At 56.2% G+C, this 22,508-nt stretch overlaps 4 protein-coding genes across 5 annotated transcripts; 2 read left to right on the forward strand and 2 right to left on the reverse strand.

Moving 5' to 3' along the window:
• Positions 1 to 164: 164 nt before the first annotated feature.
• CD14 (CD14 molecule) lies at positions 165 to 6,645 on the reverse strand. Its single transcript, XM_031607093.2, has 2 exons — positions 5,896 to 6,645; positions 165 to 5,063 (listed from the first exon to the last, which is right to left on the reverse strand). Exon 2 carries the CDS (start codon positions 5,051 to 5,053, stop codon positions 3,656 to 3,658), a length of 1,398 nt encoding a protein of 465 aa, XP_031462953.2. The 5' UTR covers positions 5,054 to 5,063; positions 5,896 to 6,645; the 3' UTR covers positions 165 to 3,655.
• Positions 6,646 to 6,671: 26 nt separating this feature from the next.
• TMCO6 (transmembrane and coiled-coil domains 6) lies at positions 6,672 to 12,605 on the forward strand. 2 transcript variants are annotated; one of them, XM_031607056.2, is made up of 12 exons: positions 6,672 to 6,756; positions 6,845 to 6,966; positions 7,261 to 7,370; positions 7,446 to 7,629; positions 8,501 to 8,605; positions 8,927 to 9,012; positions 9,537 to 9,653; positions 10,143 to 10,254; positions 10,343 to 10,517; positions 10,988 to 11,082; positions 11,607 to 11,774; positions 12,272 to 12,605. In XM_031607056.2, the coding sequence occupies exons 1-12, from the start codon at positions 6,678 to 6,680 to the stop codon at positions 12,443 to 12,445; spliced, it is 1,527 nt and encodes a 508-aa protein (XP_031462916.1). In that variant the 5' UTR covers positions 6,672 to 6,677; the 3' UTR covers positions 12,446 to 12,605. The 2 variants fall into 2 exon arrangements, with proteins under 2 accessions (XP_031462916.1, XP_090007123.1); XM_090150997.1 differs by having other exon boundaries at positions 10,991 to 11,082.
• Positions 12,606 to 12,748: 143 nt separating this feature from the next.
• NDUFA2 (NADH:ubiquinone oxidoreductase subunit A2) lies at positions 12,749 to 14,175 on the reverse strand. Its single transcript, XM_031607057.2, has 3 exons — positions 14,018 to 14,175; positions 13,835 to 13,941; positions 12,749 to 12,936 (listed from the first exon to the last, which is right to left on the reverse strand). The coding sequence occupies exons 1-3, from the start codon at positions 14,119 to 14,121 to the stop codon at positions 12,845 to 12,847; spliced, it is 303 nt and encodes a 100-aa protein (XP_031462917.1). The 5' UTR covers positions 14,122 to 14,175; the 3' UTR covers positions 12,749 to 12,844.
• Positions 14,176 to 14,197: 22 nt separating this feature from the next.
• Positions 14,198 to 22,487, forward strand: IK (IK cytokine). Its single transcript, XM_090150996.1, has 20 exons — positions 14,198 to 14,297; positions 14,642 to 14,708; positions 14,878 to 14,970; positions 15,410 to 15,469; positions 16,016 to 16,183; positions 16,264 to 16,378; positions 16,627 to 16,697; positions 16,797 to 16,843; positions 17,061 to 17,224; positions 17,332 to 17,440; positions 17,839 to 17,878; positions 18,298 to 18,493; positions 18,804 to 18,822; positions 19,413 to 19,489; positions 19,794 to 19,876; positions 20,312 to 20,369; positions 20,807 to 20,895; positions 21,208 to 21,316; positions 21,814 to 21,848; positions 22,201 to 22,487. Exons 1-20 carry the CDS (start codon positions 14,282 to 14,284, stop codon positions 22,226 to 22,228), a joined length of 1,644 nt encoding a protein of 547 aa, XP_090007122.1. The 5' UTR covers positions 14,198 to 14,281; the 3' UTR covers positions 22,229 to 22,487.
• Positions 22,488 to 22,508: the final 21 nt, after the last annotated feature.

Below are 22,508 nucleotides of genomic sequence, written 5' to 3' on the forward strand. Positions count from 1 at the left end.
GACCTGAGCACACCCAAGGAGCCAGCAGTGGTCACCAGCACTGCTCAGACAGGAGCCTGATGGCAGCCGTGTGTCCCTGGCTCATCTGGCAGGGCACAGCCAGGGCTGCAGAAGGACGTGGGGCCCAAGGTACCTGTCCTGCATCCAAATGAAAGATGTCATCGACAGTCAAGCAGCTCTCCTGGCATGAAGGAATGAAGGTAAAGATATTCAGCTTCCCCCAGTATGACCAGTGCAGGACAAAGGAAGCAAATGGTTAGTGTGGCATAGAGGAAGGGGTGAGACTCCCAACCCTTCCCTGCTCTCATCTGAGGCCCAGGAACTTTTGTTCCCTCAGTGTCCCCACCCCTGACGCTCTCACCTGGATCTCCTTCTCTGTGAGAAGCAGCTGCAGGGGGTCTCCACTGCCAGCTGCCCGGCTCTGCCCTGAAAACATCGAGCATGCAGAGGGGTCACCCTACCTACCCCAGTTTTGCCCCCAGTGCCCCCAGCAGCCAGGGGCCAGGTTTGAGGGCTTCCCATTTTCCCCGAGCCCCCTGACAGTGACCACGGTGCTCAGAGTCACCAGGTGGGTGAAGGGGAGGAAGCGCTCGCCCCACCACCACGACCCCCAGCACAGCTGCTGCTCCCAGCCCCACCTGCTGCCTGCTGCAGTCCCACGGCTGCTCGCACGCACACCTCCTGCTCAGCTGGCGGGGACACACACACAGCAGGGGCACAATCCAGCTCCTGCCTCGAGCACCACCAGGAGCCAGGTGAGCCCTGGGGCCACCCCAAAACCAGGGGATAGTTCTCCCCAGGCACCTGCAGTGTGCCCCGCTCACCTCCTCACCGTCCATGGCTCAGCACTCAGCACAGGGCAGGGATGGGGCTGCTCAGGGGATCGTGTTCCTGTGCATTATTGATGGTGATCGGGTACAGCCGTGTGCACACAGCCAGGCGGGCACAGGACGAGGCACCTCGGATAACGTTATCCAGGGAGGAGCAGCCACAGCCCACAGGTTCAACGCCTCCTGGAGACTGACTCTACCTAAACTACCCCAGATGGAGCTGGGGAGCTCTGTTCAGTGGCAATACAGGCTGAGGGTACAGGAGAGGGGTCCCAGACTCTGCCCTTGACATTAGGGTGGGAGCAGGCACAGGTGCCTCTATCTGCCACCACTCCCTATAGAACCAGGTGACGGAGCTGCTCCTGTCCCTGAGCCAACCCCAAAGTCTGGCATGATGGGATGTGAGCCATTGGGTGTAGATGGGGAAACAGCCCTGTGGGTTCACTAAGAGCAGAGAGGTGCTGATAAGGGTCAGCGAATTCCAGTACACGGGGACTTCCCTTCCTGCTCTGCTGGGCGGAGGTGCTGCTCCCAGTTCCCAGAACAAACCCCAGGGTGCAAACACAGATACAGCACACACCCACCCACGCCATGCATGCTGACAGCAGTGGGTGGGAGCCTGGCCCCACGGTGCCCACTGCTACACCCAGCCCCAGCATCCCTGCATGCTGCACCCTGCCTACCACCCAGCCCAACCTGCCTGCACTGGCAGCCTCACACACAGCACAGGTGACACCAACAAGGCCCAGGAGTAGATTTTAATGGGAAAGCAGAACAGAGCATGGCATGAGCACTGCTCACCTCCAGCCTTGAGTGCTGTGCTCAGTGTTGGGCCCCTCACTGCAAGAAGGGACATGGAGGCACTTCAGCATGTGCAGAGAAGGGCATGGAGCCGTGAGGGGTCCGGAGCACCACTCCTATGGGGAGCAGCAGGGAACGGGGCTGTTCAGTCTGGAGCAGTGGAGGTGCAGGGGGACCTCATCGCTCTCTGCAATTCCTTGATAGGAGGTAATGATAAGGGGGTTCCAGTTCCAGCCTCTGCTCCCAGGTAACAGAGATGAGAGGTGATGGCCTCCTGTTGTGCCTAGGAGGTTCAGGTTGGATATTAGGAAACATTTCTTCTCTGAAAGAGTGATAATGCATTGGCATGGGCTGCCAAGGAGGTGGTGGAAGCACCAACCCTGGAGGTGTTCCAGAAATGTGTACACGTGGCACCTAGGGACACAGTGAGATGGGACGGGGTTGGACTGAGTGATCTAGTCTAGGTCACCCTGGAGTGCTGAGGGAGTTGGCGGATGTGGTTGCCAAGCCACTCTCCGTCATCCTTCAACAGTCCTGACTAACTGAAGTTGTCCCAGTGGACTGGAGACTGGCAAAGGCGATGCCCATCTTCAAAAAGGGCTGGAAAGATGATCCTGGTAGCTACAGACCTATTAGTGTCACCTCAGTGCCAAGGAAGGTTATGGAACAGATAATCTCAGGAGCCATCATTAAAGGTCAGCCAGGGGATCAGGCCAGTCAGCATGGGTTTATGAATGGTAGAACCTGACATCTGACAGACCTGACTTTGTTCTATGCCAAGGTGACCCGCTTAGTGGATGAAGATGAGGCTGTCAGTGTAGCCTATCTGGACTTCAGTAAAGGCTTTGGCATTGTCCCCCATAGTGTCCTCATGGAGAAGCTGGCTGCCCATGGTCTAGATGGGCACTCTCTGCTGGTGAAGCACTGGCTGGATGGCTGGGCCCAAAGAGTTGTGGTCAGCGGAGTTAAATCCAGTTGGCAGCCACTCACAAGCGGTGTCCCCCGGGGCTCGGTACTGGGGCCGCTTCTATTTAACATCTTTACTAATGATCTTGATGAAGGGATTGGGTGCACCCTCAATAAGTTCATGGACGACACCAAGCTGGGAGTGAGCGTTAATCTGCCCGAGGGGAGAAAGGCACTGCAGAGGGACCTGGATAGACTGGGTCGAGATAAAATGTATGAGTTTCAACAGGGCCAAGTGTCAGGTCCTGCATTTTGGTCACAACAACCCCAGGCAACCCTACAGACTTGGGGAGGAGTGGCTGAAAGCTGCCTGATGAAAAGGGGCCTTGATGTACTGATGGACAGACGGCTGAATATGAGCCAGCAGTGTGCCCAGGTGGACAAGAAGGCCAATGGCATCCTGGCTTGGATCAGGAACGATGTGGTAAACAGGACTAGGGAAGTCATCCTGCCCTGTACTCAGCACTGGTGAGGCCTCACCTCGAGTGCTGTGTTCAGTTTTGGGTACCGCAGTACAGAAAGGACATGGAGGTGCTGGAGCAGGTCCAAAGAAGAGCAACAAGGCTGGGGAAGGGTTTGGAGAATATGGCCTGTAGGAGAGACTGAAGGAACTGGGGCTGTTTGGTCTGAGGGGAGACCTTACTGCTTTCTTCCAATATCCGAAAGGTGACTGCAGCAGAGTGGGGTTGGTCTCTTCTCACTGGTGACAGGACGGGGGGGAATGTTGTGCCAGGGGAGGCTTAGCTTGGCTATCAGGACAAACTTATTTACGGAAAGGGTTGTTAAGCACTGGAATAGGTTCCCTGGGGAGGCGATTGAGTCACCACCTCTGAATGCGTTTAACAACCATCTGGATGCGGTGCTCAGGGACATGACTTAGGGGAGGGTTGTAAGAGTTGGGGTGGTGCGGTGCAGTTGTGGTTGGACGTGATCTTAAGAGCTCTTTTCCAACCTTAATGCTTCTAAGAGGATTTCCAAAGTTCACGCTGGGAAAGCCACCACTGCTGCAGGACAGTCCTGTTCCGCAGGGAACTGCGGTGTGGGACACCGGGAGAACCCTACAAGCGCTCTGCACTACTGCAAGCATCCTCCCGTCGTCCCAGGCCACACACCCAGCTGGGCCGTGCCCTGCGCACCCACAGCAGCCCGCCAGCCACGGCCACGCAGAGCAGCGCCAGGCCGGCGCAGACGGGAGCCAGCACGGCGGCGGGGCTGCAGTGCAGCACGGAGGTGGGCACGTCCCGCAGCAGCACGCCCCGGTAGCGGGCAGGCGCGTGGCACACGTAGCCCTGCGGCCAGCCCTGCCCCAGGCGCCCCGCAGCCGCCAGCGCCTGCAAGACCGCGGCCCCGGTGCAGGTGCAGTTGAAGGGGTTCCCGGCCGCGGCCACGTCTTGCAGGCGCTCCAGCAGCGGCACCTCGTCCCGCGGCAGCTCCGCGATCAGGTTGTTGTCCAGGTGCAGGGTGCGCAGTGCGGGGCAGCCCCGGATGGACGGCACGGCCGGCAGGGCGTTGCGGCCGAGGAGGAGCGCCTGCAGGGAGCGCAGGGAGACGTCCACAGCGTGGAGGCGGTTGGAGCTCAGGTCCAGCACCTCCAGACCGGGGGGCAGAGGTGTGAGCACTTCGTCCAAGCCGGCGTTGGACAAGTTAAAGACGCGGAGGGTCTCCGGCCACCGGCAGGAGGACGAAGGCGTGCCGGCGGTGAGCGCGTTGTGGCTGAGATCCAGGTGCCGCAGCTCGCCCAGCAGCCGCACGCCGCCGCACACGGCGCGGTACGACGTCAGGTTGTTGTGCCGCAGGCTCAGCACCCGCAGCTGTGTGAAGGCCCCCCGGCAGAAGGCGGGTGCCAGGCTGTCGTCCCGCAGGCTGTTATGTGCCAGGTCCAGCGAGCGCAGGGCCCGCAGCGCCCGGCCCACGGCACAGGGCAGCGCGGCCAGGTGCGAGGCGGTGACCGACAGCTCCTGCAGGGCTCCCAGCCAGCGGCTGAGCGGGGACAGGTCCTGCTCGCGGCCCGCCAGCTCGGCAGCTGTCACGTTGTGGAAGCGCAGGGACGTGATAGGCAAGGCCCGGCCCGCCATGTCCGCCCAGCTGCTCCTCCCCACGAAGCTGCAGCTGTCAAACACCATCTCCTGCACCTGAGTGTAGGAGAAGAACCGCAGGACGCGGGCCAGGAGGACCTCAGGAACTAGAAGGTCCGAAAAAATGATCTTCCTGATTTCCAGGCTGCCGAGCATGTCAATGGTGGAGTCGTCCAGGTCCTTGATGGGGAAGTCAGCGTATTTCTCCAGGTCTCCACCCTGAAACTCCACGGCGGAGGCGGCGAGGCACTGGATGACGCTCCCGGCGCTCTGCTCGGTCAGCCTGTAGCACAGGCAGTACTCCTGCGTGCGGTTGAAGACACACCGGCCCTCGGCCTGCTGCAGCCCCAGCGCCAGGAGCAGCAGAGCGGCCCCACGCATGGCGAGCAGCCTGGGAAGGAGACGGCGGTGAGCGGGGCGGCCTGTGGGACCGCGGCCGATGGGACTGCTCTGATCAGCCCAATCAGCCCTGCACAGCAGCCCTCGCAGCCCCCACGCTGCCCTCACCACCCCTCCCGCAGCCACAAGTCAGCGCAGAGCTCCCACCCTGTGCAGTCACCAGCACAACGCCCTGCCTGCGCCACCTGTGCCACCGCTCCTGCGTGGCACTGCTCCATCCCCAAAAGGAGATCTCAGCGGGAGCAGGGCTGCAGATGGGGCACACCGCTGCTGGCTGCTGCCCACAGGCAGCTGGGAAACGTCACAGATTTGGAGAAATGAGAAACGCTGAGCAATGCACAGCAGAGCCAGAGCTGCTGGTTTGAGCAAAGGACGGGACAGCCACAGCTCTGTTTGTTTCCGTGCAATCTGGGGCAGGAAATTGCAACAGAGGGCTTCATATTTTCCTTCAGATCCAGGGATCTTATTCATTACTAGCCCCAAAGGGAGAGCAGAAAATCATTTCTGAGGATGTCCGTACAGCCCCGCCGGCACCACGTACGGCTCTGCTGCCTGGACAACTGCGGGCTCTTACCGGGAGCAGAAATCAGAGTACTCCCAAGCTCCCAAGTACGCACTGACAGCTCCGCCAAAGGGTGGTGTGAAGGAGCCGGGGGGGCTCCACTCCAACTCTCCGCCTGCCCCAGCCCAGCGCAGCCCCCCGCCCTCACCGCGAGCCTCACAAACCCCGGGGGTCGGATCTCACCCCGCGCCCACCACCCGGGGGTCTTCGTGCCCGGCCGCGCCCACCCCCCCCGCCGCAGGTGGGCCGCGTTGTGTCTCACCGGGCAGCTCCGGCACAGCGCTCCGTGCCCCGCGGTGCTTCCTCCAGCCGCTGCCAAGAGCCGACAGCGGTGCCAAAAGCTCCGCGCCCGCTGCTCCCCTGCCTCCAGCTCAGCGCAGCGGCACCGCAGGTGCCTCCCAACCCCGCCGGCACTTTTCAGCTCCGTCCTGCCCCGCTTTGCTTTCGCGGCACCTCCCGCCCGCTCGGCGCAGCAGGCAGGCGGCACCGCCCGTGCTGCGAGGCTCTCCGTCCCGGCCGCTTCCTGAGTGGGACGGGGCCGCTGTGCCATGGGAAGCGGCGGGCGAGCACTTCTGCTTCGCGTGCCTCCGCCGAGGGCTGCACGACGTGCGCGCCTCGGGGCGCTTTGCGCGCAGTTTGGCACCCCGCGTGTGCGCCGCACCGAGAGAAACTCGCTGAGCTTCATCTCCCCGCAGCTCCGTGGGAGCCCTGCGCTGCTTTCACTTCCATCCCGCGATGCCCCCTCCCCGCTCACAGCAAAGCGCTAAGGGCGGTGAGGCACAGAGAGGCGGCGGTGCTCCGTCCCCGCAGGCAGCCGAGCTCAGACCGGATGGGCTGCGAGCACTGCTGGAGCTGCGGGTGTCCCTGTGCACCGCAGGAGTTTGGACTGCATGGCCTTTGGGGGTCCGTTCCAACACAAACGGTTCTGTAATTCTATGACAAACCCTCCCAGACGCCGCCAGCAGCGAAGCGCCGCCAGCACGGGGTGGGAAGGGCCGCGTCCGGTCACGCGGCGCCGCGCCCCGCCCCGCTCCTCCCGCGGCCATGTGGGGGCGGCGGCGCGGGGCCGGGCTCCGGGGCGGCGCGGAGGAGCTGCGGGCGCGGCGGCGGGAGCGGGAAGCAGGTGGGGAACGGGCCGCGGGATCGGGGAGCGGGGCGGCGGCCGCCCCGGCTCGGAGCTGCGGGGTCACACCGCGCTGCTCTGCACGCAGCGCTCCGCAAGGCCCGGCGGGAGCAGCAGCTGGTCAGCAAGCGGCTCCTGCGGGAGGACGAGGAGGAGCGCGGGCAGGATGGCGCGGGGCGGGCCGCGCTGGACCCGGTCCTGCAGGGCGAGGTGAGTGCGGGTGGTCACAGCGGCGATAGGGGAGGGTCGGGTATCAGGAAGCGTTAATTCTGTGAAAGAGCGGTGATGCGGCCGCACAGCCGCGCGGGGAGGTGTGCCGGGTGGGGGACGCGGTCAGTGGGCACGGCGGTGGGATGCGGTTGGATTCGCTGCTCTCGGGGTCTTTTCCAACCTTCGTGCTTCTGGCGGCCGGTAGGTTTCTTTGTGGGCACCTGGGCTGCCCCACAGCTGTCGTTGCCTCCAGGGGTGAATCTCAACCCTGGTGCTGCACCGATGTGTGGACAGGTCTCCGAGCTGCTCAGAGGCGTGCAGAGGGGCTCTGAGGATCGGAGAGGGTGGCTGAGACGCCTCCGCCGGGCCCTGCAGAGCAAAGAGACGCAGCAGGAGTTTGTCAGGTGAGCGCAGCCCGGCCCTGCGGGGCCGCCCGGCCCATTGCACGCAGGCAGCAGCAGCTCAGGATGTGCCCGCAGGCTGGACGGAGCTGTGCGGACGCTGGTCGGGCTGTTCACCTGCAGCCTGCCTGATGTGCAGCTGGAGGCTGCCCGCTGCCTGCACGAGCTGTCCCACTCCAGCGATGCTGCCGTGGCTGAGGCGTGCGTGCCCGTCACCTCCTACCTCCTGACCTACCTCTCCGGACACAGCGTTGAGCTCATGGTAAGGTCCATGCTCGCGTTGCCCTCTCTGGCTCCCAGTAAGCCGCTTTGGAAGCTTGTTTTGGTCAGCTGGTCCATTTGGTCCATATGAGCTGCTGTGGCTCATATGGAAGCGTTGGTTAAAAGGGACCCTCTGGAAGTCTCTGTTCCAACCTTCTCCATGGAGCAGGACTGCCCCCAGTGCTGGCCCAGGGCAGCTGTGACTTTGCCTGGCCCAGTTTTGGAACACAGAAGTGTGGAGACCCCTGTTCCAAAACCAAGAGGACTTTGTTTTCATCATGTTTACACCTTCCAGGTAGCTGCAGGCTGATGGTAAATGCTCCCAACCTGCCCCTGGGCCAGATACACCCAGCCCAGTACTCCTGGCCTGTAGCTCTTTGTCCTGCCTCAGCCTCACTGGCATCACCACTGGTGATCAGCTGGGCTGATGTGGGGCAGTACTCAGGTATAACCCCGTCAGGGCCAAGCACAGGGGAGCATCCCTGTGTCACACTCTGACACAGCAGCTTTGCCTCACTTGCAATCAGTTCCTCTGTGTAGCCCTGTGAGCCCCGTGCAGCTACAGGCTGTTTGTAGAAATGGGGGGCTGTGGGTCTCTGGCTCCAACAGCAGGCATGTGGCCAGGCCCCTGATGCAGGCTGGGCCTTGCAGTGCCCACAGAAACTGTGGCTAAAGGTGGGCACTGAAATAGCACTGGGAGGTCCCCACAGAGGCCACGGCTCTGGAGGGGAAGGCTGAGCTCTGCTGGGAATGGAGGTAGCTGGGAGGGGCCAGCGATATCCATCCGTGTTTGCTCCTCTGGAGCCAGTCTTGCTCAGGTGCAGGGTGGTCAGGCTTGCGTGGAGGGGCTGACCTGCTCTCGGGTGTTTCAGGAGCTGTGTTTGTACACACTGGGCAACCTGGTAGTGGAGAGCGAAGTTGTGAGGAAGAAGCTTCTGCCTCAGGGCATTATTCCAGTGCTGTCATCCTGCATCCAGGTGGGTGAAGTAGCTCTTCCCATGCCCTTCCCCATAAAGAGACCTTTTCTTAGGCCTTTCAGACACTGTCTGGCTGAATTACCAGCCCTCCTTCCAGATAAGTAGAGACCCTTCTGCACACGGCTGTCCTTTGTGTGCGGAGGTCTCCCCTGGGCTCCCTGCACTGCTTTCTGGGGGCTTGGGTTACCACCTGGTGCCCCTCTCCAGCTGAACATCTTGTGTCCATCATCACCACGGCCTTCAGATATTCTCTAATTCTTTGAGCTGTAGGCTTCTTCCTGGCTCTGTTGTGGCTGTCACCTTTGTTCTGTTTGGTTGCAGTCCCCACATGAGGCTGTGCTGGAAGGTCTAGGTTACGTCTTGTCACAGCTCCTCCAAGCCAAGGAAGCCCCAACAGAGATCATTCCGTGAGTCTGAGCTTCCTACCCTGCACCAGCGTGTGCCCTGGGGCCCTGTGTGGTATTTGCATGCCAGAGACAATGATGCATTTCCCATCCCAGTGATGTTAATAATTTAGAGCAATCTGCTGAACTATGGAGGCTGTTTTGCAGATCAGGGTGCCAGGCATGACTCTTTTCCTTCGGCTTAATCTGAGTGGATAGCTCTGATATTTGAGTAAAGGACACTGTTGAAGGGGTAGGCCAGTGGGGAAATTCTGGCTGTATTTCTTTGGAAAAGATCAGCTTTGACAGCTCCCACTGCCAAAAATGTGACTGCAGTCAAGGTGTTTGAGAACTCCAAGGCCCTGCCACTGACAGGGGAGCCTTGCATCATGCCTTGGTGATGCTAAGACTGTAGCCCTTATCCAAGAGCCTCTTACCAGAGTGTTTTTGGAGCTGCCTAGACATTAGGGCTGATCTGTCCCCATCAGTTATCAGTCCTGCTGGTGCTCTGGCCACTGCCTCCATTAACTCTGCTGTTCTGATCCCAGCTTGGTTCTGGACTCTGTTCTCCCCCAGCACATGCTTCGACTGGTTTGCTCTGGCCTCAAGTTTGGGACAGGAGCCGCAGTAGAGTTTGCATGGTGCCTTCACTACATTGTTTGTAGGTAAATGCTTTTTTTATCCTCAGGTTGAGTTCCCTGGGGGCAGCTAAGTACAGAAGAACAAAGGCTCTGCTGGCTGAAGTACAAGCCTGTGTGGAGCCCACGGTCGTGGATTGGGATCCTGGATTGCCTCCCCTCACTCCTTTCCCTTTGGAAAGCATTTTCTCTCCCATCCTGGCCATTCCCAACAGCACACATGCTGTTTGCGGGATTTATGATTTCATACAGGATGGTAACAGATGATAAACTCAAGGCTGTTCCTAGCACTCTGAAAACCCCTTGATTGCCTCCCCACATTTGGGTTTGTGTCCTCCTCTCCCCAAGAAAAGCTCCCTGAATCCTCGAGCTGCCATAGTTGGCTCAGCACCACCTGTCTGGCCTGACTACTGCCAGCTGTCTCTGCCCCAGTGAAGGGAAAGGACAGTGTGGGTACTTGGAGAAGGAGCAGGGCTGTTGTTTTCTGACCTACATAGATAATGTTTTCCTTCACAGCCATACAGCCAACGTGGAGCTGATGTCGCTGGGGGCTGTGCCTGCTCTCACCTCACTCTTGTGTGACATCGCTTCTGAAATCTCCCAAAGCGATTCTGAGGGCCTGGAGCTGGTAAGACACAGGCAGGATGCTGGCCTTTCTTCTCGTTGCTTTGGGGACGTGGGCTGACTGAAAGGCATTTTCTTTCATTCTGTCAAAGCTCATCTGCCCGGTTCTGCGGTGCCTCAGCAATCTGCTCGCAGAGGAGACAGGTCATGAAGCCCAGCCCCAAGATGAGCGCCTGCTTGTGGCCCTGTTCATCATCATGCAGTGCTACCTGCAGCAGCACCCGTTCATCGTACCAGAGAGTCTCTGGCTGCTGAACAACCTCACAGGTGAGTGTCCCAGTGAGGCTGTAAGCAGAGCTTGAGCTGCTGCTGCCAGGATCTGCCCTGACTGACTGCAGGCGTGGAGGTCGTTGCACAAGGAGCCTGCCAGCAGTGCCATGCTGTGTGGCAGACCCTGAGGGACTGCCAGGTAGTATCTCACATCATACAGACAGCAGTGCTTTGGGAATGGAAAAGTGTTTTTTTCTAAGGTGTAACAGCCTGTAAGGCTGTAAGATGTAATACTACTGAATTAGCCAAGCTCTTCCCCTCATGCACATTTCCCCCTTGACTGAGTTCCCAGGATAGGTTTTGAGTTTGGTAGGATGCAGTGAGAATCTGTCTGCTGGCACTTGGTGTGTCTAAGCTGGTCTGTCCTGTGCTGTGAGCGTGCCAAGAGCAGCCAGCACATACCAAATCTGTCCCTCCTGCATCGAGGCCTTGATTTTATTAATATATTTATTCTATGCCCATTGTAGCAGATGAGCCCTTCTTCTGCTCTGCTCTGCTCTCTATGGACTTGCTCCCAGCCCTGCTGCAGCTCCTGCCACATTCCCAGACAGTGAGCATGTTGGTAAGGCTTTGCTTTGTGCCCCACATCTATGGAAATCTCTAAACTTTCACAAACACGAGTTGTGTGCAGGTAGTGCTCAGGTTGAAGTTGGCTTGGGACAGGGCTAACAACTTGGTAGAAAGTCTGGTGTGGTGGTAATGTCATTGTCTGTGTCCTCTGAAGTCACTGCTTCTGCCTTGTCAGTTTTGTCCTGGCAGAAGGATCCCCTGCCAGGTCCTAATCCTGAGGACCCAGGACCGATGCTAACTTGAGGCCAGGCCTGCCTGCACATGGGGTGGGCCACCTTCTTTTTGAAGACTCTAAAGCTAAAGGGAAGGGTCTGAAGGGATGCTCTCCTAAGGGGTGGTGAGGTTGTGACTGCTCCAGAGGGATCTTGCTGAGAGAAAGCAGGACGTGCAGATAAGCAGTTCCTCAGGGAGTGGGAAAAGCTTTTGAAGAGCATTTAAAAGCCACCTGGGGGACCTCTGAGGAAGAGAGTTCTTTGCAGAGCACTGCTTGTTCACTTCCATGGCTTCTCCATGCAGGTCTTGACAGTGCTGTGCAATATAGCAGAGAAGGGCCCAGCCTACTGCCAGCAGCTGCACCAGCAGGCTGCCCTTCCCCTGCTGCTGCACGTCCTCATGGTACCTGACCCTGAGGTGGTGGGGCAGTGCCTGGAGCTGCTGCACCTCCTCTTCCTGCACTGGCCGCAGGTAGGCCTGGGGCTCACACCCCACAACGCAGCACAGGCTCAGCACAGGGCAGTGGGTGGGCATTATTATTTAAACAGAAGTATTTTCAGTTGTTCCTTCTCTCTCCCCACACTCCTGAGACCCAAATACGCATCTGAATTGGGAACCACTTTTGTCAGTTGGAAGCCCTTCTCTTGTCTCTGGGGGGCTTCTTTTAGTTGATAATAATTTTTCTGTGGAGGTTACTTGCTCCCTTTATAATTCTATAATGCTATTATGCGGGGAGGCACTGTTTTCCTTCAGTTGTCCTTACTTCAAGCTCTGTGCACTCAGACCAGTGATCAGAATGGCTGGATTTACCTGACTCTGCACTCATGCCTGGCAGAGCTCTGGTGAATCCTTTCAGCCATGACCCCTGTGCTGAACAAGGAATCCAGACTCAGCACTGACTGGGTGGGCTGCAGGCACCTCAGCCTGGAGCAGCAGCCAGCCCACTCTTGCTCCTTCTCCTCACACAGGTTGCTACTGACTTTGTCAGACAAGGAGGGCACCAGACCCTTGAGCAGCACCAGAGCACCCCAGAACTCCAGGAGCGGGTGCGAGTGCTGCTGGACATGGCCCTGCACCCACTGGATGCCTCTGCATTTAGTTCTTCACCTGCTGTGTTGTCCACCTTCTCCCAAATGACATAACCTGCCTTCCTGCTCTGAAGAAGAATATACTGCTCACTCTGTGCCCTGCTCTGCTGGGGGGAGACCTCTGCCTGAGGGCTTGTTGGGCAGTCAGACTATCTTCCAGCAGCAGTGCTGGCTGTATAGGAATGCTGGTCCTGGTGTCCCTGTCGTGGTGTAAAGCACTGCCAGGATGCCCTGTGCCTCTCTACTACGTGGGGCAGAGGCAGAGCTAAGTTGCAAGCAGTACAGAAAGGCTCCTGTTGCTGCAGAGGGGATGTACAAACACTGCTGGATTTACTGCTGCAGTTTTAAACCCAATGCTCAGGAGAAGCACATACATTTATGTGATTAAGTTAAGGATACACATTTTACATTAAAAATCACAAGTAAAGCATTCAGTATGTTTGCTGGCTGTCTTCACACGTTGCCTTTCACAATGTTCTCCAAGGCCTTGGCTACTTCATCCACACTGAGATTATGCAGTGACACGCTTTTCTCCTTGCCAAACTCTGCAGAAAAGAGGAAGAGTTAGGCCTCGTTCTTTTTTTCTGCTGGAAGGGTGAACCAAGGCCCTGCTTTGGGTTTCCCAGGGCCAATGTCACATCTCAGGTCAGCATCACCACCCCCCAGCACTCCCCAGGTGCCTTCCCGTGCCCTAGTTACTGTTCCCACCTTCCTCGATCCCACTGCTCAGCCGTTCCTTTGCAGAAACTGATGTACCCTACCACGTTTTTTCACCTCTTTTTAAACTCGTGGCACTGCAGCTGAGCAGAGACCACTATGATGTCCCAAAGTAATCAGCCTGGTTGCTTCTGGCTCACGTAAAGATCCTCACAAACCCCTCAGTAAAACAGTGCTGAAAAACTCACTGCTCCTACGGTAGCCCCTACTGGGGGCTGTATCTTCCTGCAAATCACAAAGAGACCAACACTGATACCTGCAGGCTTGGTGCTGCCACCAGGGGTCTCCTGTTTAAAAGGTTAAAACATCTGGGGGAAACCTCATCACATCCTTCCAGTACTTAAAGGGAACATATAAACAAGATGGAGACCGACTTTTTTTACGCTTTTTGAGAGCAACAGGACAAGGGGGAATGGCTTTAAAATAAGGTTTATGTCAGATGCGTGAAAGAAATGCCTTACCCAGAGGGCTGTGAGTGCCCCCCATCCCTGGAGCTGCCCCATGCCATGCCGGGCCGGGCAGCCTGAGCTGGGGGGCGGGGCTGGGGAGGACATTTATCTGACGCTGGTGGCTTCGGGACAAAAGCAAAGCCCTTACGGAAGAGCCTTCCCGCTCCGCTCGCGGCGTTGGCTGAGCACACAGAGCACAAGCACGGCTCGCAGCAGTATGGAGCTTCTCGCTGCCCAAACCCCGAGCCCAGCTCTCGCCGCAGAGCGCTCTACTCACCGTACCGCGCCCACAGCCGGGGCTGCACGCCGGAGCACTCGCGGATGAGGATGGGGAAGTCGGGGTTCGCCTGCTTCAGCGTCACGTAGTGCTGCTCGATGAACTCCCTGACAAGGGCGGGCAGGCCGTCAGAGCCGCGTACCGCAGCCCCCTGCCCTCCCCCGCAGCCGGCCCCGGGCTCACCTGGCGCCGCGGCTGCCGGCCGAGCGCTGGCACAGATGGACACGAAGCTCCCGCAGGCCGCGGCCCAAACCGCCCCCGATGCCCCTCACGACCGCCGCCGCCATCTTGCGCGCCGCTCTCCTGCCGCCGGGGCCGGGAGGCGTGGCGCCGGCTCTCGGCCAATCGGCGCGCCCGCTCAGCCGACTGGCCAATGGGAGGCGGGGAGGGCGACGGGCACTTCCGGCACTTCCGGTGTGGCGGCTGAGGGGAGCGGAGCGAGCAGCGATGCCGGAGAGGGACGGTGAGGGGAACCGGGGGGCTGCGGGGAGCGAGGAGCGCTGCTGGGGGCTGGGGAGCGGATCGTGGAACGGGGCGTGCTGGGACGGAGCGGGGGGGCGGGCGGCGCGGCCCTGTGGCGCAGCAACGAAGGGATGGGGCGCTCGGGGGTGGCTGGAACGGCCTAGGGAGGTGGCGTCGGGCTGTGGGACTCGGCGAAGCCGCTGCAGGGTGTAACAGCCCGGTGACGGCTGGGCCTGCCGCAGGGTGTCACTGCCCCGTGACGGCTGGGCCTGCCCCCAGCGGGGCCTGGGCCAGAAGGGTTGGCTGCAGAGGCAGGCTCTGAACGCTGTTCCCTCCCGTCCCCAGGTGAGCCGTTCTCCAACCCCCTGGCCCCCGATGGCCACGATGTGGACGACGCTCACTCCTTCCACCAGTGAGTACCGTGTGAGGATCGCAGCAGGGCGCAGCACCTGCCTTCTGCACACACAGCCTGGCAGTGCCCCGCAGGGAGCCGGGGCACTTCCTACAAGCAGATCCTCAGAACCTGTCGGGCTGGTGCAGTTTGCTGGGAGGTGATGGTTGCTCTTCTCGCTTCCTTGCAGGTCCAAACTCACCAATGAAGACTTTCGAAAGCTTCTCATGACCCCGCGGGCAACACCAACATCAGCGCCGCCATCCAAATCTCGCCACCATGAGTGAGTAGGGTGTATTTCATGGGGCTGTGGGGCACAGCAGAGCCTTCATCCTTCAGGAGCATTGTATCTGTCTGACTCCATAACCCTGTAGTGGAGCAGTCAAATGCCTGTACTAATAAGTGTTGAGACAGGGCCTTGGGAGCAGAGCTTGACCTTTGTTTGTGCTGGTGTTTGCATGTTGCGTGTATGTGTTACTGGAGTTAATGTGAGAAACTGGTGGGTCAGAGCTGTTAGAATGTTTTATGTGGGTTTTAAGAGGCAGATTAGGTTCTTGCTGAGTGCAGATATGAATTTTTTTTTTCCTCTTCCTGTTGACATATTGGAGATAATTGGTGCTATTCCTGTCTTTGGGCTTTGTGATGTTCTGCTGTGACTGTTCTGTCACCCTGCCTGTGTTTGGCTATGCAGGTTGTACCTGTTGTTTCTTACCCTTTCCCAGGATGCCCCGGGAGTACAATGAAGATGAAGATCCAGCTGCTCGCAGAAGGAAGAAAAAAAGGTAAACATTGAAAGTGACGCATCAGGGCTTTCCCTTTGTTTGTTATGTACTTCCCATAGATGTGACATCTGAGCTTTTGGGCTTCCAAGAATGATGCTTAGTGGCCTGGATTGTTCTGGAGCTTTGGAGCTAAGTTGTATGAGAAGAGCTCAAGATGACTGATTGTCACAGCCCGTGGGAACAGATGTGCAATAGCAGCAGCAAGGTGGAAATGCAGCTTTAGCATCAGAAGAAGTGGGACAGGCTCTGTATGTGTATAGCAGGGTAGAGCAGTGGTAGTACACCTGCAGTAGTGACAGTGTCCTGTGGAACACATCTGTGGAGCAGCACTGCTCTCAGATCTTTTCCATTTGGAAGGGAAGACTGAGCTCCTTGTTACAACAGCTTCATCTCATCTGAGATGTTGTGTCCCGCAGTGCTTTAGTTTGTGTTTGGGGAAGAGATGGAGAGTGAAACAGGCATGTGTTGGGCATTAGAGGCTGTTGCAGGAGCAGTGCATCAAATGTTGAATGTGTCACTAATGTTGGGCTGTTTCTCCAACCTCAGCTATTATGCAAAGCTGCGTCAACAGGAGATAGAGCGTGAAAGAGAGTTGGCTGAGAAGTACAGGGATCGAGCCAAGGAGAGAAGAGATGGTGTGAACAAGGACTACGAGGAAACAGAGCTGATCAGCACAACTGCAAACTACAGGGCTGTGGGGCCCACTGCAGAGGCGTACGTGAGCTTGTGACATGGCTCTTAACAGCCTGCTCCAGAGTGGCTGTCTCATAACAGCCTCCACTTCTGTTGTACAGGGATAAATCTGCTGCAGAGAAGAGGAGACAGTTGATCCAGGAGTCCAAGTTCTTGGGTGGTGACATGGAGCACACTCACTTGGTGAAGGGTCTGGACTTTGCCCTGCTGCAGAAGGTGAGTACAGATATCACCACGCTGCTCTTCTGTTATCATGGCCTATCCAGCTGGCAGAGGTGGTGAGGAGAGGGTGGTCATTGCTGCTGTCACATGCTGTGATGCTGCCAGTGCATTCCTGGAATGCATCATCCTTTCATGGAAAGATTTATGAATGGCTGGGGAACTAGTGGCAGTGGCCTTTATTGTTGTGATGAACAGCAGTGGTGTGATGTGGTCTGTAATGCACAGATTTACTTTGTGGCTAGGTACGGGCTGAGATTGCCAGCAAAGAGAAGGAAGAAGAGGAAATGATGGAGAAGCCTCAGAAAGAAACCAAGTGAGTGGTGGAGGATTTTGCACTCCTGAGTGCAGCTTCCTTTCAGAGAGGATGATGCAGAGGGGGCTTGTGCTTAGCATGCTTAATTTGTCTTTTCAGGAAAGATGAAGATCCAGAGAACAAAATTGAATTTAAGACTCGGTTGGGTAAGGCTGTGTTTATGTGGCTGTGTTGCGTTTTGAATGTGGGAGAAATGCTGCAGTTGATTGAAGGAGGCATATAGAGTATAGGAATTATGAACTTGAGGGCCCAAGTGTGGCTCTTAGGAGCTGATTCTGATGTTTCTGATCAGCTAAATGGTTCTCTGTGGGCTTGTCTATTGCTCTCGTAAGAGCATCTTAACAGCATTTCTTTTCTGTCCAGGTCGAAATATCTACCGCATTCTATTCAAGAACAAAGCCTATGAGAGGAATGAGCTGTTCCTGCCAGGAAGGATGGCTTATGTGGTAGATCTGGATGATGAGTACGCTGATACTGATATTCCCACCACGCTGATCCGGAGCAAGGCTGACTGCCCCACCATGGAGGTACCCAGCCAGCTTCCATGTTCCCTGACTGTACTGGTTTGAATCGCCTGGAGCCGGGCTTGCCCTCTGCAGAGAGTCAACCACTTCCTTGGGCATTTCTCTTTCAGGCACAGACTACGCTGACCACAAATGACATCGTCATCAGCAAGCTGACACAGATCCTCTCTTATCTCAGGCAAGGAACCCGCAACAAGAAGCTCAAGAAGAAAGACAAAGGTAGGTGCTGAAGGGAGCCGAGTGAAAGGACTCATGCTTGAAGCCTATCCAGAGAGGATGAGATAAATTTTTATTTCCTGCATTCTCTGCACTGTGGAGCAGTGAACTTGGCGGACAGTGACTTCTTGTTGCTGTCCAAACACTGCATCCTGAAGGCAGGATGTTCACAACTGAATAAATGCTGAGAAAGTACAGCTGCAAGAGCTGTTCTTTCTGGTCTTAACCAGTTCCTTAGGGAAATGCCTTCTGTGGGGGAGGGACTTGATTGCTGAGGTGCTGAGCTGTGATGTGTTAACATAGGAAGAAGCTGGGAGGACATCCTCCAGGCATGCCACTGTTTGGGCTGCACAGGTGGGGTGCATAGCAACGTGCATCTTACTGATGTTGTGTTCTTGCAGGGAAGCTGGATGAGAAGAAACCCCCTGAAGCTGATATGAAGTAAGTGCCCTTCTGCCACCACAGGCTGTGGCATCAGAGCTATATGCCTTCATGCCTTTTTGATCATCTGAGTTTGGAGACTACTGGGCTTAGTGCGTGTGGAGCAAGCTGCCTCTTTGGACATGCTGTTTGGGCTGTTTTTAAGACAAAGCGGCTAAGGCTGGAGACAGGCTTTGTTTTATTTCTTGATTGAGGCAGGCAAGGGCTGTCTCTTGTCCTGGTCCACAAGAGGCAAATTCAGACAACAGAAGAGAGCAGAAATGCAGCAATACTTCTGACAGATGGAGAAGCCAGTTCTAGAGGGCATCCTTAGCTCTCTGTGTTGATGCTGCACATTTCTTTGTCAGGTTCCAGTTCAAAGGGAGGTGGTTGTGGCTTCTATTACACCACCTGTAAGTACGGGTTCTTTTCCACTTTAGCATCTTTGAAGACATTGGGGATTATGTCCCCTCCACTGCAAAGATGCCACGGGATAAGGAACGGGAGAGATACCGTGAGAGAGACCGGGACAGGGAGCGGGAACGGGACAGGGAGCGTGAGAGGGACCGGGAGCGTGACCGGGAGGAGGAGAAGAAGAGGCACAGCTACTTTGAGAAGCCCAAAGCTGATGATGAGGTGAGTCTGTTTCTGAAGCATGGTGAGTGTAGCTGTAGGGTCGGTGTGGTCGTACTCCCAGTTGTACCTGTGTTCAGCTCATGTTGAGCTTTCTCTCACCAACCAGGGGCTGGTGGGTGGTAGGGTGCTTGTCCTCTCCTTCAGCAAGCAAGGCAAAACTGGCACAGGCTGTTGGCTTTTATGATTTGGTTGTGTGTACGTGTGATTGCTACGAGCAAACTTAAAAGTGGAGCTGCAAGTCATGCAGTACCATCAGTTGCATGCTTTCAGCCCTCCCAAGTGACACAGTATCTCTCCCTCTTCTTTGCAGCCCACAGACATTGACAAAGGTGAGTAAAGTCGTGTGTGTACTTGAATGAGACTGGACATTGCAGTGAGGTCACATGATGTTGTATGCTGCTGAATAGCTGCTTGCCTCACTGTCTTGCTTGAACTCCATTCTCCCAAAAACTGCTATAACAGAGGGAATTGTCTGCTGTGGGAGGTGGGTAATGGAGTTAAGAGTCTCTTGTCTATGAACTGCTGCAGTTTAGCCCTGGTTGAGGGTATATGAATGTTTTTCTAGTAGCAAATCCACTTATATGACCTCATGCCAGCTATAAGCTGAGGAGGATTCAAGTTCTTCCTAGGATCAACCTTACATGAATTACCTCTGTATGTGCTCAAACTGAAGTTTGTTGTTCACTGGTGTTCTCCAGCTTTTCCTCTCCTATCTCGTGTGCAGCCTGTGCTCCTATCTGCTACCCCATCCCAGTGCTGTCTGTCCCATGTACCCTGCAGCAGGCTGCCCTAGGCTGCCCTAAAGCTACACTAAAGCTGCATGAACTGATCATACAGGAAGAGGCTCTTTCCAGCCCCAGGTGTAATAAGGTGAGCTGTTTCCCCACCAAAACTCAGCCTGCTGCTCTCTCTGTTCCAGGACCTGGCTCTGCCAAAGAGCTCATCAAGTCCATCAATGAGAAGTTTGCTGGAGCTGCTGGCTGGGAAGGAACAGAGACATATCCTTTACTGTCTGAGCAGCCTGGCTGACTGCAGGGCCAGGCTTCCTCTGTAGGCAAGCTGTGCCTGAGTGGCTATGTGGCTGTCCTTTCTTCCTATGAGAGGGCTCTTCCTTCTGTAGTAGAGAAATGCCACTTGGACCTTGTTATTTGTTGTAAACCAAACATAAGCTTGGCAGTGCCTGGTCTAGTTGTGTTGGGGCAGGTGTCTGCTGGGTGTGTAGGGGAATCTGCTGTTTGCCTAGCTGTGCTCAGCCTTTAGCTGTACATAAGCCTATCTGCTGTTTTCCTTTACTGCTGTCACATTGAAGAAGCCAGAAGACAAGAAGCAGCTGGGAGACTTTTTCGGCATGTCAAACAGCTACGCAGAGTGCTACCCTGCTACGTAAGGAAGCAGCAAGAAGCTGTGGGTTGGGAGCAGGGTGCACCAAGGGGCCACTGTTCTCTAGCAGCAGGAACTTGCTCACCATCCCCACTGCTCCTTGCTGGAAGGAGCAGGCCTTCAATTGGCTGTGGTGCCTTTCCAGTCTATGCAACTTTTTCGTAAAATGCTCTTTGGGTCTCTTATCTGGTCTTTGTTATAAATGAGTCTTTAGAACCTTCTGCCCCCGCAGTGCTAGGGGAAAGCAGAGATGGCTGAGAATCTTCTGGGTTGGAGGAACTTCTTTCTGGTTAGCTTGTTTTTCAACCTGAGGACATGAGAGAGATCTGTCATGAGCTCACTGCCTCATTAGTATTGACATCTGGCTCCAAGATCCTGATCTGTGTCTCAGAGACCTACTCTGAGCATTTTCTGTGCCTTTTTGTTTTCCCCATACAGAATGGATGATATGGCTGTGGACAGTGATGAAGAGGTAGACTACAGCAAGATGGATCAGGTAGGCTGCCATTAGCTGAGGCTAGACAGTGAACTAGGTGTCACTGCAGGCCTAGGGGGTCCCACTGGAGAGAAAGCAGGCTTGTGTAAAGCACTGAATACCAGGAGCTGGGTGCTGACTGTGGTTTGGGGCTTGCCAAGCTACTGTGCGCTTGGGTCTAGGTAAAATCTGTTGTCCCAAGGAGCAAATGTGCTACTTTATGTCACTTGGGAAGAGGTTTGGTAATGTATGCTCATCTGTTTCAGTTCCCATTTCCATGGGATTTCCTGGCTGGGTCTTCCAGGGGAGGAGATCTTAGAGCCAGGTCCATACTGAATGCATGAGTCTGTTGAACTGGGCCTGATGACAGTCTGAGATCTTGTGGGTGTACAAAGGGCATGAAAAAGTCCTGGCCAGTGTCAACTGAGGAGCTGCTGAATCATCTCTTTTTGCTGCAGGGTAACAAGAAAGGGCCTTTGGGTCGCTGGGACTTCGATACCCAGGAGGAATACAGTGAATACATGAACAACAAAGAGGCTCTGCCCAAGTGAGTGTGGCACTTGTGAAATGCTACATCAGCTGAGGAATTGGTTCTGGATGGGAGTGGCAGTAGCTCCCAAACCCAGGTGTTGGGGGAGCTTGAATCAAGAAGAGCAACCTCTTGTGTGGGCTAGAGGAGGAACCATGGATCCTGGGCTTGGTGACTTGTCTTTGCTCTTAAGAATGCCTGCCCAACCAGTTTCCAGGGTGATAAGCTGGCTCGGTGGAGTACAGGCTTTTGACTGGGTCAGATGTATCTGTTCCACCACCAGGCCACAGAACTGCAGCAAGCACTGAGCTTGTCTCATTCCTTCCCCAGGGCAGCCTTCCAGTATGGGATCAAAATGTCTGAGGGACGCAAAACCCGTCGCTTCAAAGAGACGAATGACAAGGCAGAGCTGGACCGGCAGTGGAAGAAGATCAGTGCGGTGAGTGCCTGCTGCTGGGGTGGTGGTTTTTTCAGGCTGTGAATTACCAACATATCCCTAGGTCAGGAGAACTCCCATTTAGTCCTCCACTTGCTGTGCTAGGCACTTCTCTATGGTCTGGCTCATGCCCTTGCAGCCAGGCGTTGCTGTTGTGTGGGGTGGCTTTTTGCTTAGTACTGTGTAGCAAATGGATGTGTCCAAAAGCAGCAGCTCTAAGCTGTTCAGGTGGGCTTGGGGGAGACAGTTTTGTGGCTTCTCGTTTTCTAAGAAGCAGAGCTGGGACTTGTCCTTGATGGCCAAAATGGAGCGAAGAGCGAACAGGCCAATTTATCCAGGCTTCCAGCAGCTTGTTGACAACTTTGCTCCAGCTGTAGCTCTCACTGTATCTTGCACCCTACAGTGTTTCTGCTGCTTGCTTTGTCCTTATGGAGGAAAGGGGCAGTTGGGTAGCTGGCTGTGCACAAAGTATAACAGGCATTTGTGTTTTTTTTCCACAGATCATTGAGAAGAGAAAGAAGCTGGAGGCTGATGGGTTAGTAAAGTTATCTCTGCTTTTGGCTCAGCAGCAGGGAGTGTGGCTGTCTCCTACAAGCCCCCTCTGGGCCTGCAAGGGGCAAAGACCTCTCTGCTGCCTCTAGGCAATGGGTCTGGAAGGATGGAGGAGAACATTCAGCCCCTCAATATGCTATGCAGGGTACCTCTCCCCTCAGCCTTGGGTGGGGGCAGAGCAGATGTGGGAGGTGATGACTTTTGGGGCTCTTCATCACTGTCACCTGCTGCGTGCCCTTAGGATGGTGCTCTGGACTTCACTGAGCCCTAGAATGGAGGGGGAGTGCTGTCCTCTTCTGCAACCTCACCAGCCTTGTGCCCATCTCTCTTTCCAGGGTGGAGGTGAAAAGGCCCAAGTACTGAGGCTGTAGCTGCCTGCCTACATCTGATCCTTCTGCTCCTGGAGCCTCGTCCTGCTGGATGCAGTGTTCCCAGAGCACGGGTGTGCCTCTGCCTGGGCTGCCACCCCTTCACCCCCACACTGGCTTACTTCCTGTTCTGGGCAGCACACGTAGCCCAGCCTCGTGCTGCGTGGCTGCGCTGGGGGCTCTCTCCTTGAGTTTGTTGTACAGCTTGTGATTTGCAACCCTCGTAGATGTAATAAAATTACTCTCAAGGCTTATGAGTGTGTGCACATGTGTAG

The sequence above is a fragment of the Phasianus colchicus genome, chromosome 15 (genome assembly GCF_987193195.1).
Source record: "Phasianus colchicus chromosome 15, bPhaCol1.hap1.1, whole genome shotgun sequence".
In the NCBI taxonomy this organism is placed as follows: Eukaryota; Metazoa; Chordata; class Aves; order Galliformes; family Phasianidae; genus Phasianus; species Phasianus colchicus.

Coding starts and splice junctions, on each gene's coding strand:
- IK (XM_090150996.1), top strand. Junction 17,225..17,331: donor CTGACTGCCCCACCATGGAG/GTACCCAGCCAG, acceptor TTTCTCTTTCAG/GCACAGACTACGCTGACCAC. Junction 21,317..21,813: donor AGTGGAAGAAGATCAGTGCG/GTGAGTGCCTGC, acceptor TTTTTTCCACAG/ATCATTGAGAAGAGAAAGAA.
- NDUFA2 (XM_031607057.2), bottom strand. CDS start 14,121: ATGGCGGCGGCGGTCGTGAGGGGCATCGGGGGCGGTTTGGGCCGCGGC. Junction 13,942..14,017: donor GCCGGCAGCCGCGGCGCCAG/GTGAGCCCGGGG, acceptor CGCCCTTGTCAG/GGAGTTCATCGAGCAGCACT. Junction 12,937..13,834: donor CCGGCTGTGGGCGCGGTACG/GTGAGTAGAGCG, acceptor TCTTTTCTGCAG/AGTTTGGCAAGGAGAAAAGC.
- CD14 (XM_031607093.2), bottom strand. CDS start 5,053: ATGCGTGGGGCCGCTCTGCTGCTCCTGGCGCTGGGGCTGCAGCAGGCC.
- TMCO6 (XM_031607056.2), top strand. CDS start 6,678: ATGTGGGGGCGGCGGCGCGGGGCCGGGCTCCGGGGCGGCGCGGAGGAG. Junction 7,371..7,445: donor ACGCAGCAGGAGTTTGTCAG/GTGAGCGCAGCC, acceptor ATGTGCCCGCAG/GCTGGACGGAGCTGTGCGGA. Junction 8,606..8,926: donor TGCTGTCATCCTGCATCCAG/GTGGGTGAAGTA, acceptor GTTTGGTTGCAG/TCCCCACATGAGGCTGTGCT.